Source organism: Eublepharis macularius, chromosome 8 (assembly GCF_028583425.1).
Source record: "Eublepharis macularius isolate TG4126 chromosome 8, MPM_Emac_v1.0, whole genome shotgun sequence".
NCBI lineage: Eukaryota > Metazoa > Chordata > Lepidosauria > Squamata > Eublepharidae > Eublepharis > Eublepharis macularius.
In genome coordinates, this window is record NC_072797.1 from 81,922,990 (window position 1) to 81,939,371 (window position 16,382).

At 40.7% G+C, this 16,382-nt stretch overlaps 1 protein-coding gene across 1 annotated transcript in view; it reads left to right on the top strand.

Moving 5' to 3' along the window:
* Positions 1 to 16,382, top strand: part of ADAMTS19 (ADAM metallopeptidase with thrombospondin type 1 motif 19) — a 177,015-nt gene that overhangs the window by 131,350 nt on the left and 29,283 nt on the right. Inside the window, exons 17-18 of the mRNA XM_054987442.1 lie at positions 10,042 to 10,199; positions 13,298 to 13,451. Of these exons, the coding sequence (XP_054843417.1) occupies positions 10,042 to 10,199; positions 13,298 to 13,451 (312 nt within the window). The remainder of the gene's footprint in view (positions 1 to 10,041; positions 10,200 to 13,297; positions 13,452 to 16,382) is intronic.

The window sequence follows — 16,382 nt, forward strand, 5'->3', positions numbered from 1 at the left end:
CTCCAAAAACAGGCAGACGCACATACATATACACAATCAGGACTAGACATGGGCACAAACCAAAAAAAAACAACGAACCACGAGGTTCGTGATTCATGGGTTTTCTCAAACCAGGAATCACGAACTGGCTCGGAACTGGGGCCAGTTACATACCAGTTTGTGGTTTGTGGGGTTTAAATGCCCCTTTCCGGCTGCTTAGCAGTGGCAGGGAAAGGAGCATTTAACAGTTTAAAGGGCCCTTTTCTTCCTTGCAAGCAGCAGGTCCCTTTAAACTATCAGCTGGCAGGCGGCAGGGGGGATCCCCCCCTCACCTCCTGCCACCTGATAGTCTAAAGGGACCTGCCAGTGGCAGGGCCCTTTAAACTACCCAAACCCCAGCCTCCTAGCCCCAGCCCCACACTTACCTTCCCCTGCAGCGCGCGGTGTCCTCCCTCCCACGTGGCCATTTGAGGGGCAGCAAGGCTGTTTTCGGCCTCCTCTCTGAGGGCTCACAGAGCGGCAGAGGAGGCCAAAAACAGCCTTGCCACCTCTCAAATGGCCGCTGTGCTGGGGTTTGTGGACCATTTAAAGGGCCCTTCCGGTTGCAAGCGGTAGGTCCTTTTAAACTATCAGCAGGCAGTGAGGGAGGATCCCCCCCTGCCGCCTGCCAGCTGATAGTTTAAAGAGACCTGCTTGCAACCAGCAGGAAAAGTTTAAATGGCCATTTCCTCGGGGAAATGGCCATTTAAACTCCCTTCTCCGAAACCAATATGATCCAAACGAACCAGTAACCAGTTCGTGGAAGCTTGTGGAAAGGAGCTTCCACGAACCACTGGTTTGAGAACCATGAACCGGGCTGGTTCGTGGGGTTTTTTGGGTCGTATTCACGTTCATGCCCATCTCTACTCAGGACTATTAATCAGATTGCATCTGTCTCTATGGGACTTCCAATGAACAATTTAACAAGTCACAATATCCAGTCACATAGTTTTGTTTATTTTAAACTTGTTTTTCCGCTGTGACCATAGAGACTCTGGGCATTAAGGATATTTTTTTTTAAAGTGCCATGGACACATGCTTCTGAGATCCTGCAATTTAGGATCACAAGAAAGCATCCCTATGGATGCTATAGATCCTCTCATAAGGCTCCAGAGGGTCCACCATACATGGATGCTGGGACAAAAATTACAGTGAGATCTCAGCTAGTGCATTTCCATAAGTCAAATGTTATTGGAAAAGTTCACCTAGAATTTCAATAAGAATCTTTAATAGAAATAAGATAATTCTCTAATATCACATTAGGAGAGATTTTGTTCATTTCTGTGAAACAAGTTTCAGCTGGTTAGCCCTCATCCATCCCAAAACTGCCTCCAGGTACCTGTTCACAGTTTCCTCAGCTTTCTTGAGGTCTGCTGGAAGCATGAGATAAAGCTGACAGCCATCCTCATATTGGTGGCAACTCTGCCTGAATCTCCAGATGACCTCTCCCAACAGCTTCATGTCAGTATCAGAAATCATGGGGTGCAAGATGAAACCTTGCAAGATCCTGTAGGCCAGATACCAGAAGGCTGAGTAGCAAAAGAATCTGTCTAGTGAACCATACATTTAGCCAGTCAAATATTTTAAATCTGATGCACAATAGCAGAGTTAATTTAAAATATTTTTTCCAAAAGAAATTAGTAAGAACATGATTACCTTTTTGTGTAAAAATTCAGTATTTTAAAAAGCAAAAAAGTTTTTTTTAACTACTAATAGTTGTTCTTTACAAGCTGTTGAAGAAAAACAACGGGCAGCCCTGATATGAAACCAGAGGAGAACAACAAGACCAGGGATCCACAACTATGTATAAATTTTGTTAATCAATTTTTGAAGTGCAAAAGTGCCAACGTGGATAAATACAAATTGATAGTTACAATATAAATACAGAATACAAAAATACAGAGTCCATCCAAATATATCACATGAAATCCTGAATGAATATTCAAAGTCCGTAGAACTCTTACAACTCATTTAAAGTGCAGAATGCCAGCAGTAATAGAAAAGCCAGTAGGTAGGGAGTAGTGCAGGATATTTCATTCACAGTCCAACAACTTGAATTAATACATCAAAAAAACGCCGACGGGAATATGCAGGCAATTGTCATTAACCCGTTTCGTGAGTGAAAACTCACTTCATCCTGGGCATAGAACAGTTCGGACCGGACACACTTCTCAAGACACACTCTCCTACGGCTTATGAAAGGATGGTATTAACAGACTACAGCTTCATGTCAGTATCAGAAATCATGGGGTGCAAGATGAAACCTTGCAAGATCCTGTAGGCCATATACCAGAAGGCTGAGTAGCAAAAGAATCTGTCCAGTGAACCATACATTTAGCCAGTCAAATATTTTAAATCTGATGCACAATAGCAGAGTTAATTTAAAATATTTTTTCCAAAAGAAATTAGTAAGAACATGATTACCTTTTTGTGTAAAAATTCAGTATTTTAAAAAGCAAAAAAAGTTTTTTTTAACTACTAATAGTTGTTCTTTACAAGCTGTTGGCAGTTTGGAAAATTCCTGCATTTTATAGATTGATTACAAAGTTTCCTATTTAGTAAACTATGTATAATGCATAGAGCCTTTTCATAGCTTAAGGGTTGTGAATATTTTCTTTCTTTTTCTTTTTTTGTAAAACATAGAAGCAATGAAGTCTCTGCGGGAGACACTGTCTGTTGTCAGTTATCCCAAGATCAATTAAATATCAGAGCAGAAAATCTGGCAGTCAGAGTCTAAGCTTCCATTTTTTTTCTAAATATACTTAAAATATATACCTGACAGAAACTGAAAGCATATTTTGGAAAAATTTCCAGAACTATGAGCATTAAGGCTTGTCACACTCAATTGATATTTGCTTTTGCCTTGTAGAAATATTTAGATCTAGTTCTGCCAAAGTAGTAGACTGAAAGGTGATACAAGACTGTTACTCCTTTCCAACATAAAGGCTTGGAATCTTATAGATGCTTATTTTGGAGTGACCGATGGATGCCAGTGCGTCTTCATTCAAAGAAAACATTAATGAGAGCAGGCTGCAAGATTTAAAATCTTGCTAAGCACTTAGTGTCATTACTAAATGAATACAAGTAAGTGTCTCTGTTGCAAGCTTGTTTGGCAATGATGAAATAGCTAATTAGATAGTTAACTCTCACTCACACATGCATGGCTTGGAGCCAGCTGGGGAGCAGGATACCATTTTGTTAGGGAAGACCTATAAGTTGCCCATGCACACATGATGCATATTTCTTAATAGCATAGTGTTACATGGTCCTGAAGTGAGCTTTTTTTGTCCATAATGCAAGCATGGGTCCAGATTTTTTTAATGCAAATATGTTCCAATACCACAACATGATACCCAAAGAAACAAACCTTTGCTCCAGTCTAATTACGTAACAATGGCTTGAAGGGTCAAGATTCGCTGAGCCAAGTACAAGAAGCAGTGCGACAGTGTCCCCAACTGGCTAGATCATTACTTTTCACAGACTATTTAAGGAGAGATTTTCAAAACTTCCCGTGGGCTTGATTTGATAACATCCTAAATTGTTTCTTATGCTTAAGATAGAGATTTGCTTTAAGCATTTTAAATCTGAAATATTCTCTTAGCCAGCTTTAGGTTTGTAATGAACAGCTTTTTAAACACGCACACAACGTATTTTAAATATGTTTTGTGATCTATTACATAAATAGAACTGCAGAAGAAGGTTGCAAAAACTAAGTCTGCCCAGAGGTAGCATGTGTATATAACACAACTGCATAAATTTTAAAGGATATTTCTAATGAGGATGAGAATCAGTCTACATTTGTACCTGTTTTTATCAGTATAGCATTAACTTTTTTTTCTGTAGCTGATTACACTTGATAAGATGTAGAAATAGTGGGCCTGACAGGGAGGTTGTTATCCCTCAGAATTGTAAGAAAGAATGCTAACATAGGGCATTGATGGACTATTTAAGATCTCAAGCTAGAGGGAGAGACAAGGTTAGTAGCACCACTCATCCCCTCCATTCCAGTCCAGCATTCCTCTTTATTGTCCACAATGGCAACATTATTTCTAGGGGTGTACACCGAGAAATTTCCCGTTTCAGTTCCAGAGGTTCCATAATAATTCTGTTCCATTACTAGTTTCTTCCAATTGGGGCACTGCTGAATCAGATCGGATCTGTTTGGGTTTTTTTTCCCCCTTTTTCATGAGTTTCGGCCTGTTATATGCTCACTGGCCACACATACACAAATGCATGCTGTTCTTTTCAAGGGAGTGAGGAAACAAGGCTCTGGGGCAGCTGTTTTTGCATGCAATGGCACTAAATCACACAGAACACAGTCCTCCCTCTAAATCATGAACCTACCAAGTTTGAGAGCGCACAACAATGGGGTTCTGTGTTTATGGACCCTGAGGAATGTTTGGGAAAGATGTGCCTCAAGGCAAGTGTTGGGCAGCTGCACACACATGCACCAAGTGTTCTTTTCAAGGGAGGGAGTTGGGAAACAAGGCTCTATTCACACTTAGCCAAACACCACATCATCCAAAAACTGATCAATCCAATGAGTTTCTCCTCGAGCACATGAAAACTGACACAATGGGCCTCAAAGAAGATGAGTGTTGGTGGGTTCACACAGTGATGGGAAACTTTCTGGCAAAGTGGCACTGGCAGCCTAGCACGATGTGCCAGCATAGCGCACAAGCAGTGGGGTGCTCCATTGCATCCGGCTCAGCACAGCAAAAAAAATTTTTTTAAACCCTCATTTTAGTGACAAAGCCAATAAATTATGACCTTTGAATCCTGTGGTTATATCTTGTGTCCCTGTGCCTTGTGGTTTCATTTTCATGATGTGGGTTAAATCGTTTTCACTCGAATCTGTTTTACAGCAATCTGGGACTTCCAGTTTAAATCCTCTGGCCACCAGTCTGTCCTTGCACTGTGTGTAAAAGCGCACGAAGGGCTAGAAGTTGTTTTTTCCTTTACAGGAAGGAAAGTAGAGGGAGGATGGCTCCCCCCCCCTTTCCGATTTTTTACTAGTAAAAATGGGAGACTGGCTGCCAGTCTCCCTTTCCTGCTAAAACAGTTAACCCAGAGCTGAATGAAAAGGAAGAAGGAGAAATCACAGGACAAGAAGCAACGAGAGTCCGTTGTTGTGTCATAAAATTGAAAAACTGACCAGATATGTCCTCACATGTGGAATACTGATCTGGGAAAACTAGGGGTGGGGGCAGGGGTAGGCGTGTAAAGTCTGCAATGTACTCACCTGCTACCTCCCTATCATTTAACTCTGGGTTAAATGTTTTAATCAGAAAAGCCCAAAAATCCAGAAGGCTTTCTGGACAAGATGAAATTCCTCGTGGTGCTCCCTGACCCACTATCTTTGGAGGACTCCTTTAGTCACAGTGGTGGCCCTGGCCCCATAACATCTAAGTAAAGGACAACAGCAGCAGAGGCCACTAAAAAGGCATAAACCAGCTCCACATGCCTGGGATAGCCTAAGTGTGGCTCTCTTTTAATTGGTTTTCCTTTCTGATTTTTACTTTAATCTGCATAACATGACACTTTGCAGCAGCTAGGGGCTTGGAGGCTGAAGGAGACCCCTCCCTCCTCAAACTCTTGTATGATACTTGCTTGGATGTTTCCAGCCTTTCCTTGCATTGTGCATAAAAACACACAGAAAGGGATGGCAATGGCAATGCTGGCGCTGACAGCACCATGCTATCTGCTGTTCCCCTCCCTGGTGCAAAACAACCCTTTTGTGATTTGATCCCTATGAGCCACTCTTTGCCAATGCTGTTGCCCAGGAAGCACTGAAGGAAAAGAAAAAATGCACAAATGCACATCATGCATATCCCCTTCCCACCAACTGAGTTAAAGCTAAGTGCTCCATCTCTCCCCTTTGGATCCAATTGGTTACATGATAAATGCAAATAGACTTGGCATAAAGGAAAACAAGATGCTGCTGGATGGCCCATTGCCTGGTCTGCCTGTGCAGCCTCTGCTTAGCAAGAACTGAAACAACTTTTTGGCAAGGGAAAGTCGTTACAACCTCAATTCCCAAATTTGTTCTTGCCATTCTGGAAGTTGCTTTAACAAGCCAGACCAGCAATTTCTATGTGCATTTTCGGCTCATTTTTTTTCATTATGCACACCCCTAATTATTTCCCATCATCAAGAAATCTATCAAATTGTCCTCTCTTCTGGCTATTTCCCCTCTATTGTATATCATAAGCAATAGATATGCTCTATATTCCCCCTGTGTTCTTTTCTGCCATGTGGGTCTAATTAAGAATTTTGCCAAACCGAGTAGTCTTGTATTCCTTGAAACAGGCTGTTGTGTGCTCCACTTCTAAAAGAGCCTACCTGGGCCCAGGAGATCTTAATAACTATTGACCAGTCTCAAATGTTTCCATTCTTGAGCAAGGTGATTGAAATGGTGGTGGCTGGACAACTTCAAGCTTTCCTGTATGAGACAAATTGTTTATATCCTTTCCAATCTGGTTTTAGGCCTGGTTATGGGACTGAAACAGCCTTGGTCACCCTGGTGGATGATCTGTGCCAAGAGAGGGACAGAGGGAGTGTGACTCTGTTGATTCTCCTGGACCTTTCAATGGCTTTCCATACCATTGATCACAGTATCATTCTGGACTGCTGGGATTGAGGACACCATTCTACAATGGTTCCAGTCTACCTAGAGGTAGATTTCAAAAGGTGATCCCTTTGGCCTGTGGGGACCTGCAAGGTTCCATCCTGTCCACAATACTTTTTAATATCTATGTGAAAGCATTGAGCGAGTGAGATCATCTGGAGATTTGGGCTGAGTTGTCACAACTATGTAAATGACACTCAGCTCTATCTTACACTTCCAGCTGATCTCAGAGACACTGTAGAAACCCTAAACCAGTGTCTGGTGGCAGTTTAAATTTAAACCTAACAAGACAGAAGTGCTACTGGTGAGTGGGAAGTCTGTCCCAGGAATTAAGGTGTCACTCATTTTGGATGAGGTTGCACTCCCCTTGAAGGAACAGGTCTGTAGTTTGGGGGTGTTGAGGACTATCTGCCCCCACACCACACTTACCAATCACAACACCAAGCATATCTGTGAAAGAGTTCAAAGCGATGTTTACTGACTGTCCTATCAGTGCTGGGCACTATTTACTATTAGCCACCCTGGGTGTAAATTGTGATAGTATTCCTGAGGTACCCTCTTCTGCCTTGGCAAACCCAATTATAACCTTTTTGCTGTAGCATAGTATTTAAGTGGTTGGGTTGCCAACCAGCACTCTGCTTGTTTCGAATCCCACTACAGCCCTGAGCTCAGCAGGTGGCCTTGGATAAGCTGCTCCTCTCAGCCCCAGCTCTCCAGCTGTATTGTGGAGATAATATTAACACTTACTTTGTTGCCTGCTCTGAGTGGGCCACTAACCTGTTTAGAAGGGTGGTATATATGCACAGTTATTATTAATACTAGGGAGGATAACAAATATTGAACACAACAGGAATTAAGTTTATTTATAGTGAGTGGGGGAAGTAATTGGGGAACATTCGAAACCAGGTATGTAGTCTGACTACAACTGGGTCAGGTTTTGCTTGTGTTTCTTCATGTTCATTACAGGATTTTGTAATGATAACATGACTATTGAAATATGCTTTTGACAACTGGTCAGAAACCCAAGGTAGCACAAAATATAATAGCTGTAAAGCAAGCATCGTACTGTTTTCTCAATAGTCCAGTGAGTGTTCTCATTATATTTTCTCATTGTGTAGCAGTTCTCTCTTTCATTAAACCTTTAAATAGCATAATTTCAAATGCTGAGCTGTTACAACAGAATAATATCTCTTAGAACTGTTAGTTATTGCAGTGGTGTGTGTTAGAGTATTTTGTACTATTTGCATTCATTGGACTGTACTTTAGTGGCATGCGTGATTGTTGGATAATGCAGTTGTACTACTGCCAGCTAATGGTGCTATTGCCATTGTTTCCCATAGAAACATAACAAAACATTACAAATATGGTTGGGAATGGAGGATTGCCAAAAATGACTCACATTAACATACAACTTTATGAAGAGATTTGGGCAAGGACTAAGAGAATGAGACATTTTCATATCATTTGATGCCAAGCATGGAATTTCAGTGAGAAAGAATGTTTAGGGCAACCTTGTCCAGAAGATGACTTCAACCCTATTTGACTTTACATATCTGATTAAGGGGCTAAGGCATTCAAAATTTACCTTACGGGGAGAAACTGAACAACTTTTGAAACAGTAATGACATCGTCATATAACTTCAGTTTCTTGACCTCATTAAGTGCTTATGGGGATTCACAGGGCCCAGGAAGGGAGTCAGCCAAAATGATATATTTGGCAAGGAAAAACAAATGAATGCCTATTTTCAAAAAATATAGTTAAAACTTGAAGTAAATGGTGTGAACATTTAATGCAGTGTAGTTCAGGTATGTGTAGGAATTCTTATATTCAGGTTCCTTACAAGACACAGAGTCCTAGTAAAAATACTAGGCTGAAAACAAAGATGACAGAGAACAGGTCATGTTAATTGAATCATAGTTTGTTAGGTTTTTCCCTAGATAAATGGCTTTAGGACAAGACTAACAGATCTTTTGCACTGCAGTTCTTATAAGAGCTGCCTTGCTAAATCTGGAGGAGTTCCATCTAGCAGAACATTATATTCCAAACAATGGGCACTTATGTTTCTAGGAAGCTGATAAGTCAAAGCATGACTTATCTCAGTCCCCGATAAATGTTTCCTGTTGCTCGTGCCCTATATCTCATACTGTGAGGTATACTGCAAGCATGAAGTTCAAAAGAAGTATATATCACGACTAATAGCTGTTGATATTCCTGTCCTCCATAAATTTGTCTAATCTGTTTTGTATTGCACATGTGGAGAGGGAAGCTTCTAACACCAGTTAGTTGAGCTGTGATTGACTATTCAGGAAACAAAATTGATAGCATATCTACAATTCAGCCTCTCTGAAAAAGAGAAAATATATAGTTTGTGTGGGATTAATACCTAACACAGGCTCTAGAAAAGGAGACTTTTGAAGAGCAAGCTGAAATTTCATGAAGTAAAAAAGTTGGGATAGGGAGCCCAGAGTCCAGGTGGTTAAAGAAACTCGGCAATGGTCCGTGAATCAGGAAACTGATAAAAGGTAAGTATGTTAAAGAAGGCTTGAGGGAAAAGGAAATAAAATGTAGGAAAGGAGAGGCTAATGAACTAGAAAAGAAAGGGAGAAGCAAGAGAAGTGTGGACAGCTTGTGATTGTGAGCTAGGGGGTATAAGGTTGTTAGGTACAGACATCCTTACATTTTTGGTATATGTTTAAGAGTTGCATAGAATGGGAATTCTGTCAGACATGGCTTCTGCTGCTAGTAGAGTATTATGACATGGAGTTCCTAAGTAGGCCAAGAGGCAGTTGAGGGTAAGACAGGATGCTGAATTGCTTATATTGATTGGCACTGTTTAGTCAATACTTTGGTTTGTGGCATCTTTAAGCCATTGCACTCTGTGCCCTCATTAGGTCTCATAGCAGTTAATAAGTTCAGAAGTTTTACTATTTCCAGTAATAGAATTCAGGCTGAGAGGATTTTCAAGATTGGATTTGGAGATTTGCATTGAGTTTTGGAAGTAATTAATTATACACACTTGAGTCTTGTTAGATTATAGAGAAATCATTTTCAAATTCTTTCCTGTAACACTCAATTAATCCATATTGTATTTGTCAAATGATTTGTCAAATCATAAAATATGGAGTGGTACATGCAACACTTTTTCACAATCCGTCACCATTTACTAAAATCTGTCTTGAATATAACTGGAATTCAGATAATGTTTAGTCTGTTATCCCAAATGAGAAATAGTTAAAAAGATCATTTGCTGAGATGTGTTTATTATGTTTCATAAGTAGCTTTATAGCATGGACTGGTGGCTCCATCAACATGAGAAAAAATATTCTGATAGGACAACAAGGAAATGAGAAAAATGACAAAATCTTTTTAATACTGTTTTCCAATATATCTGCAGCTCTTCGAGATGCCAGCAAACAGTCTATTAATAGTGACTGGAAGATAGAACATTCTGGAGCATTCAACATTGCTGGTACCACTGTCCATTATGTTAGGAGAGGTCTGTGGGAGAAAATCTCTGCCAAAGGTCCCACCACATCACCATTACACTTATTGGTATGGTAACATGGATAATAATTAAAACTTGCTTACGCTATAAAGTATTTTAAATCTAAGTTGGTATACCTACACAAAGACACGCTTCGAATATGGCCATATGTTCTCTACGTGAATGATATTGTGAAGACAAATGTATCTTTTGAAAAAGCTATTGCAAGTAAGAGATTTTTGACATTTCAATATAGCATGCAAACAACTTAATCTCAGTTCACATTTACTAACTCAGAGGAACTGGCTCGTTTAAGGACTGATTATGGATTATAAGGTAATTCCTTCACAAATCTAGATATGCTCCAACCTACAGTAATAACTAAAAGGTGTTTGCTATTATAGCTCTTAGACCACATGTGAAATTACTTCATTTGGCAAAAAAGTAAAGATGATAGCACCAAAAAAGCAGCTATATTTGTTAGCTGTTAACCAGATTCAATGATTTATTCCAGGTGTGAGCGGTGTGCATGCAGAAATCTCTCCACAAAGCTTTTCCTCCCAAAACAAATTCCCTTTCTTTTCACTGTAGGGAACCAATCCATGCAAATGAACACCTCCATTTAAGTGAATATGAACTAGTTCACGCAGAGGAAATCTGTACCTCTGTAGCTGGCCATCTCTGTTGCATGAGAGGAAGACTAGTCGTAAGACAATTGGGAAATTGAACAATTAAGTTTGGTTAAAGTGGTGATGTTACCCATTGATTAAAGTAGAAGTGACTTTCCTCATGACCACAAAATGTTGATTATTATCTTGATGAGGTGTAACAAGGATTTGTAGCCCGCAAGCAGAATCGTCTTGTGATTCAAACTGATTTCTAAAAATATAGAGTTACTGGATGTTTTAAGTGGTTTAGCCAGCAGTAACCACAATATATTTCTGTTATATTATTGCAGTTATATAATGACTATTGTAAAAAAACATTTCAGTGACATAAGAGTCTCCTGACATGTATCTCTCTCTCTCTCTCTCTCTCTCACACACACACACACACACACACACACACACTTTTTAACAAAGTCATGTTGGATTGCTTTGGAGTGGCTCTTTTTATCTTTAACAGCTGGTGTTTTAATACTAATCATTCTCCCAGAAATTCCTGTTGATGATAGTGAAATTTTAAGGGATTAAAATAAGATGCATACTTTTTTCTGTGCAAAATGGTATGTTTTTAAAAGGATGAAAGAGGATTGTCTCCACCCTCCTCTGAGTTTCTGCTTTACTGTTTTTCGCATACATCATAACCGGAAGGAGGCAAGCCCAGAGTCCTGATTCAGCAGCCGTGTGGCAGGCAGTACCAATCTCCTCTGTTGCAGAAACAGGACAGAATTACCCCAGCAGATGATGACTGGGAGGAGATAAGACCAAAGCAGTAAATGGTAGACTGGGCAGCCTGTTCCGTGGATGGGTAGATTATCTCAGAATAACATTTAATTATTTACTTTATTTACACTGATTAATTTAATTTATTTTACATTAGTGTGTCCTAGGAACTACTGTTCTGTTGTAATCTCTGTAGCATGATGACAATGTTTTCTGTTGAGAAAATTTTCTAATTTGAAGAGGAGCTTCTTATATGACTATCAAACTTATTGCAGCCGTTTAACTGGCAGTTTACAAGTAGTATTAAGTGTGGGATTTGGGTTTTTTTAAATGGTGGTGGTGCCAGGGTAAACAACTGGATGTGTGTAGATTAATGTTTTTACTCCATAGCTCATGAAAACCGCTTTTGCAATTACCATCAACCAAAATAGCCAGTTTACTACTGCATGCCCTCACTACATCACACACATACAATAAAATAACTATTAATATTAAATATATTACTATTACAAGAGGCTGCAGACGGGAGGAGGGGGTGCTGCTGAAGTTGATTGGCTCATTACCTCCATCTCTGGCATGAGGCCCACAGCTGAAGAAAGCTAGTGGCTTACCCATCCTTCAGTTCTCTCAGCTGTTTAAAGATACAAACTAGGGGTGTACACCAAAAATAATTCAGTAAATCTGATTTTTTTTCCAAATCTGAGAAACATTTGGAATTCTCTGAATTCCAAATTGATTCTCTAATTCAGTTCGAGTATTTCCAAAAAAATCAGCAATTGTTTTCTATGGGGAAATCACTTTGAGAGATATCTGGTGGGCTGGAGGGGTCATTTTTCAACCAAACTTCACAAAATTTGGAGAGAACCTACTCCTGCCTAACCTTTAAAGATGCCTCAAATTTCATAAAGATTGGACCCTGGAGGCCAATTTTATGGGTCTCTGAAGAAGGTGCCCCCACCCACTCTCCATTGTTCCCTATGGAGAAAAATATCTGGGAGCTATCTGGGGGGCTGGGGGTGGCATTTTTCTTGAAAACTCCACCAAATTTTCAGGGGATCTACTCCTGACTGTCCTCTAATGACCTCAGAGGTTTCAGGAATATTGAACCCTGGGGACCAATCTATGAGCCCCTAAACTTGGTACCCCCAGCCACTCTATTGTTTCCTATGGGGGAAAAGTCTAAGCTGACTTCCATTGCTGAAACGCACTGGGGCAAGGCTGTCATGGCCAAGGCACACTACCAAAGGCAAGCTGAGCTCATCCCAGAGAAAGCCCAACAGAACCAAAATGAAACACAGGAATGGAACCCCCCAGCACCAAAGTGAAGGAAAAGGACCAGCACCACATCAGAGAATCACATCCATTCCACCCAAACCAAGCTGAAGCAAGTGACACTGTTGCAACTTAGCCCAACAGAACCAGTATTATTCAGGCAGCCAGGCACTGGGTTCATCCAGTGGGGAAACACCACAGAACAGAGCCAAGAAGTACCCAACTTCAAGCACAAGGCATTTCCTTGCTTCAGTTTGCTTCAGTTGGGCTATGGCCTGGTCCAATTTCTTGGGACTTGGGATGGATACCACATTGGGGAATGGTATTCTGAAGAGCCACTCCTAGGATGTTAAAGAACCACCCAGGCCACTGAATAAATATCACTGGTGTAGATTCAGAGTTTTATGCAGAAATATGTATATGATATCCCTGTGATTGTACATGTCTACTTCATTTTTAAAATCTGTAATTGCTAAGCTTTCTAATCTCAGTTCTGTTTTACATTACAGGTCCTGCTTTTTCAAGATCAGAATTATGGTCTACACTATGAATACACTATTCCCTTGGACCCCCTGCCTGAGAATCAGAGCTCAAAAGTGTCTGAGCCACTTTTTATGTGGACTCACTCAAGCTGGGAGGATTGTGATGCTGTCTGTGGAGGAGGTAATGTTTTTCTGAAATCCTTGGTATGGTAAATATTTGATGTGTTAATGTTTCTTGTTGTCTCAGTGCTGTCCATAGTGCTTCTTGAGCAAGATCATTGTTACTGGAAGGTTGAAACACAATTTTCAGTTTGAGATTGTCTTTTTTTAAAATAGTTATACTTAACAGTAAAAATTTACCACCTTATCATATTGAACCATTCAGGAAGTTAGGTCTACTTAAAACTAGAAATACTTTTTTTAAAAAGCCATAGAGCTGCTAGATGTGTCTCACCCTGAATCCTAGCAACAATCCAGCATCTCTAAAGCATGCACAGAGCTTCATGGGTCTTTCCTACTTCATGATTTCCATTTGTGCAAAATGGAGAATGAAAATGCAGATATTTTCTCCTCCAAGACCAGAAAATTTTTATATGCATGGAGCCAGGTTAAGAGCAGGGGGACTCTAATCTGGAGAACTGGGTTTGATTCCCCACTCCTCCACTTGAAGCCAGCTGGGTGACCATGGGTCAGTCACAGCTTCTAGGAGCTCTCTCAGACTCACCCACCTCACAGGGTGATTGATGTTGTGGGGATGATAATAATATACTTTGTATACCGCTCTGAGTGGGTGTTAAGTTGTCCTGAAGGGCAGGGGCAGAGCAAGGGTTTACCTCGCTCGCGGCCGGCCGGCCGGGCGCCCCCACGCGCGCACGAGCGCGCGTGCGCACCGGCCTGCGTGATGACATCACGCGTGACGTTATCACGGGAGTGCACGCACCGCCGCCGGCCCGATTGCTGCGGCGGGCGGCCTCCAAGCTCTCCCGCTCGGTTGCCTGCGCCGCCGCAGATGCCTGCCCGCGGTGGCTGCGCCTGGCCAGGGGCTTGTGCTGGCGGCGGCAGCGGCGCAGGGTGGGAGGGATAGGAGGCTGGTGCTTTGTGGTGCGCGCTCCCGCCCGCCGAACCTCCTCCGGCGCTCCCTCCAGCACCCTGCGCCTGCGGCCACCACCTACCTGGCCTCAATAGGCCCGCCGCCCCTGCTGAAGGGTGATATATAAATCGAATGTTATTATTGTTATTATTATAGTTTAGATTTTATCCCATGATTGAACCTGGTGAAGCCCAGACCTGAATGAATGACTGGGTTCTAATGTATCAGACGAGCACTCTGGGATATTCCTGGTTTATACAACATAAGCAATGGCTTCTCATACAATATTTTGTGGGCTCACTTTCCTTATATAGACAGCCTTATGAAGTTTACCATGGCCAGTTTATTTAATTTGCAAATCAGAACAACACAGACTACCGTGGAGTCTTCAGTGGGTTTGAGAAACATATTTCTTTGTAGCATCTGAAGATGGGAGGATTGACTCTAAAAAGCTTATACCCTGAAAATCTTGTTCTTCTCTAAGGTGCCACTGGACTCAGATTTTGTTGTTATACTTCCTTTTGTGTCTTTATGACTTTTTCATATACTCTTATGCTCTTCATCTCACAATTATAGGTAATTCTTCATTCCAGGATCATTGTATTGTCCTGTACAACAACACACACCTGTGCACTCTCCTGCAGTTGATATGAAGCCTACACTGCACTCAGTTCCTTTGGAATCCATAGTCTTTACTGCATTCTGTTTGTTGTAGTGAAGCCTTTGCTGATTGGTTAAAATCATATGATCACAGGATACCAACATACATTCCTTCTGCTCCAGGACTGATGCTGTGAACAAGAAAGATTTGTGGTCCAGTTTTTATGCATGGACTGATTCATATAGGAGGAGATATGTGGGTCAGGCTAAGGATTGGAAAAGGGACTGAAAAGAGGTTCCAGAAGGACAAGAAATTAAGGGAAGGGCAAATGAGAGAGACGGAGGCTTTAAAAAGGCTTAAGAATGATGCACTAGGGAGTCATCTTGACATAAGCTGAAACTCTTTAATCCCCAGTGTCTACTCTTTAACAGTTACATTGAATTACAGTGCAATGCTAAACAGAATTAAACCCTGTTAAATTCAATGGGCTTAGAAGGGTGTAATTGTGTTTCGGATTGCTCATTTAGGCAGTGGTTCTTCCACCACTGATGTAGCATTGTGGTCTAAGGATCTTAAGAGGCAGTGAGGGTGGGGTTGCTGAACTGCACATATTGATATGGAGTGACTAAATATTTCTGCAGCCATGGATTATTATTCATTAAAAAATATTTTTGCATTTCTGTCCATGGGCACTCCAGATAATGAGTCAATACATAAAGCAGTCAATAGACAATGTCATTCGAATGTGATCCTGATTGATCTCAGTAATGTTGACTTATCACTCTGTTCTGTAACTGCATTCTACTTTCTACAATCAATCGCCTTTGTTGAACAGAATTACTGATGTGCCTTTGGGCACACTTCCATTTGGAGCAACTTCTTCAGAATTTTGTTACAATTCAAGGGCATTATTTATTGTGACACAAGAGCATTGTGCCATATACTTCTATTGTAAATGACTCAGTAGATAAAAACATCATGTATAACACATGAATTGTTGACTTTTATATGATTGCACAGGTAAATACTTTGCAAAAAAATTTATTGTAATAACAATTTACCATCTTTGTCTATGATAGCTGGTATATTGCCTGCTGTTGTACAAATATTTTTAGGGAGGAAAACAGTATTTTTTATTCAAGTATTTTATAGTCTAAACTTCATCTTAAAGATACCTTAAGCAAATTTTGATTCATTTTAGTCATTCCTGGAAGATGTTCAAAGTAAAGTCAAGGTATAGAACAGTATAGTTGAGAGAAGAGAACAAGTAATTTATTTCATGTGCATAGGCGGTTGTAATGTACGTTGAGTTTATTTCCAGCTTTAAATTATTCTTAGTTTTGAAAAGAAGATTGCATGAAAAAGCATGCTCCAGTTTTTCTAAGCCTATTGGGGCTCCAGGTTTTCTTTCAACAGCAATT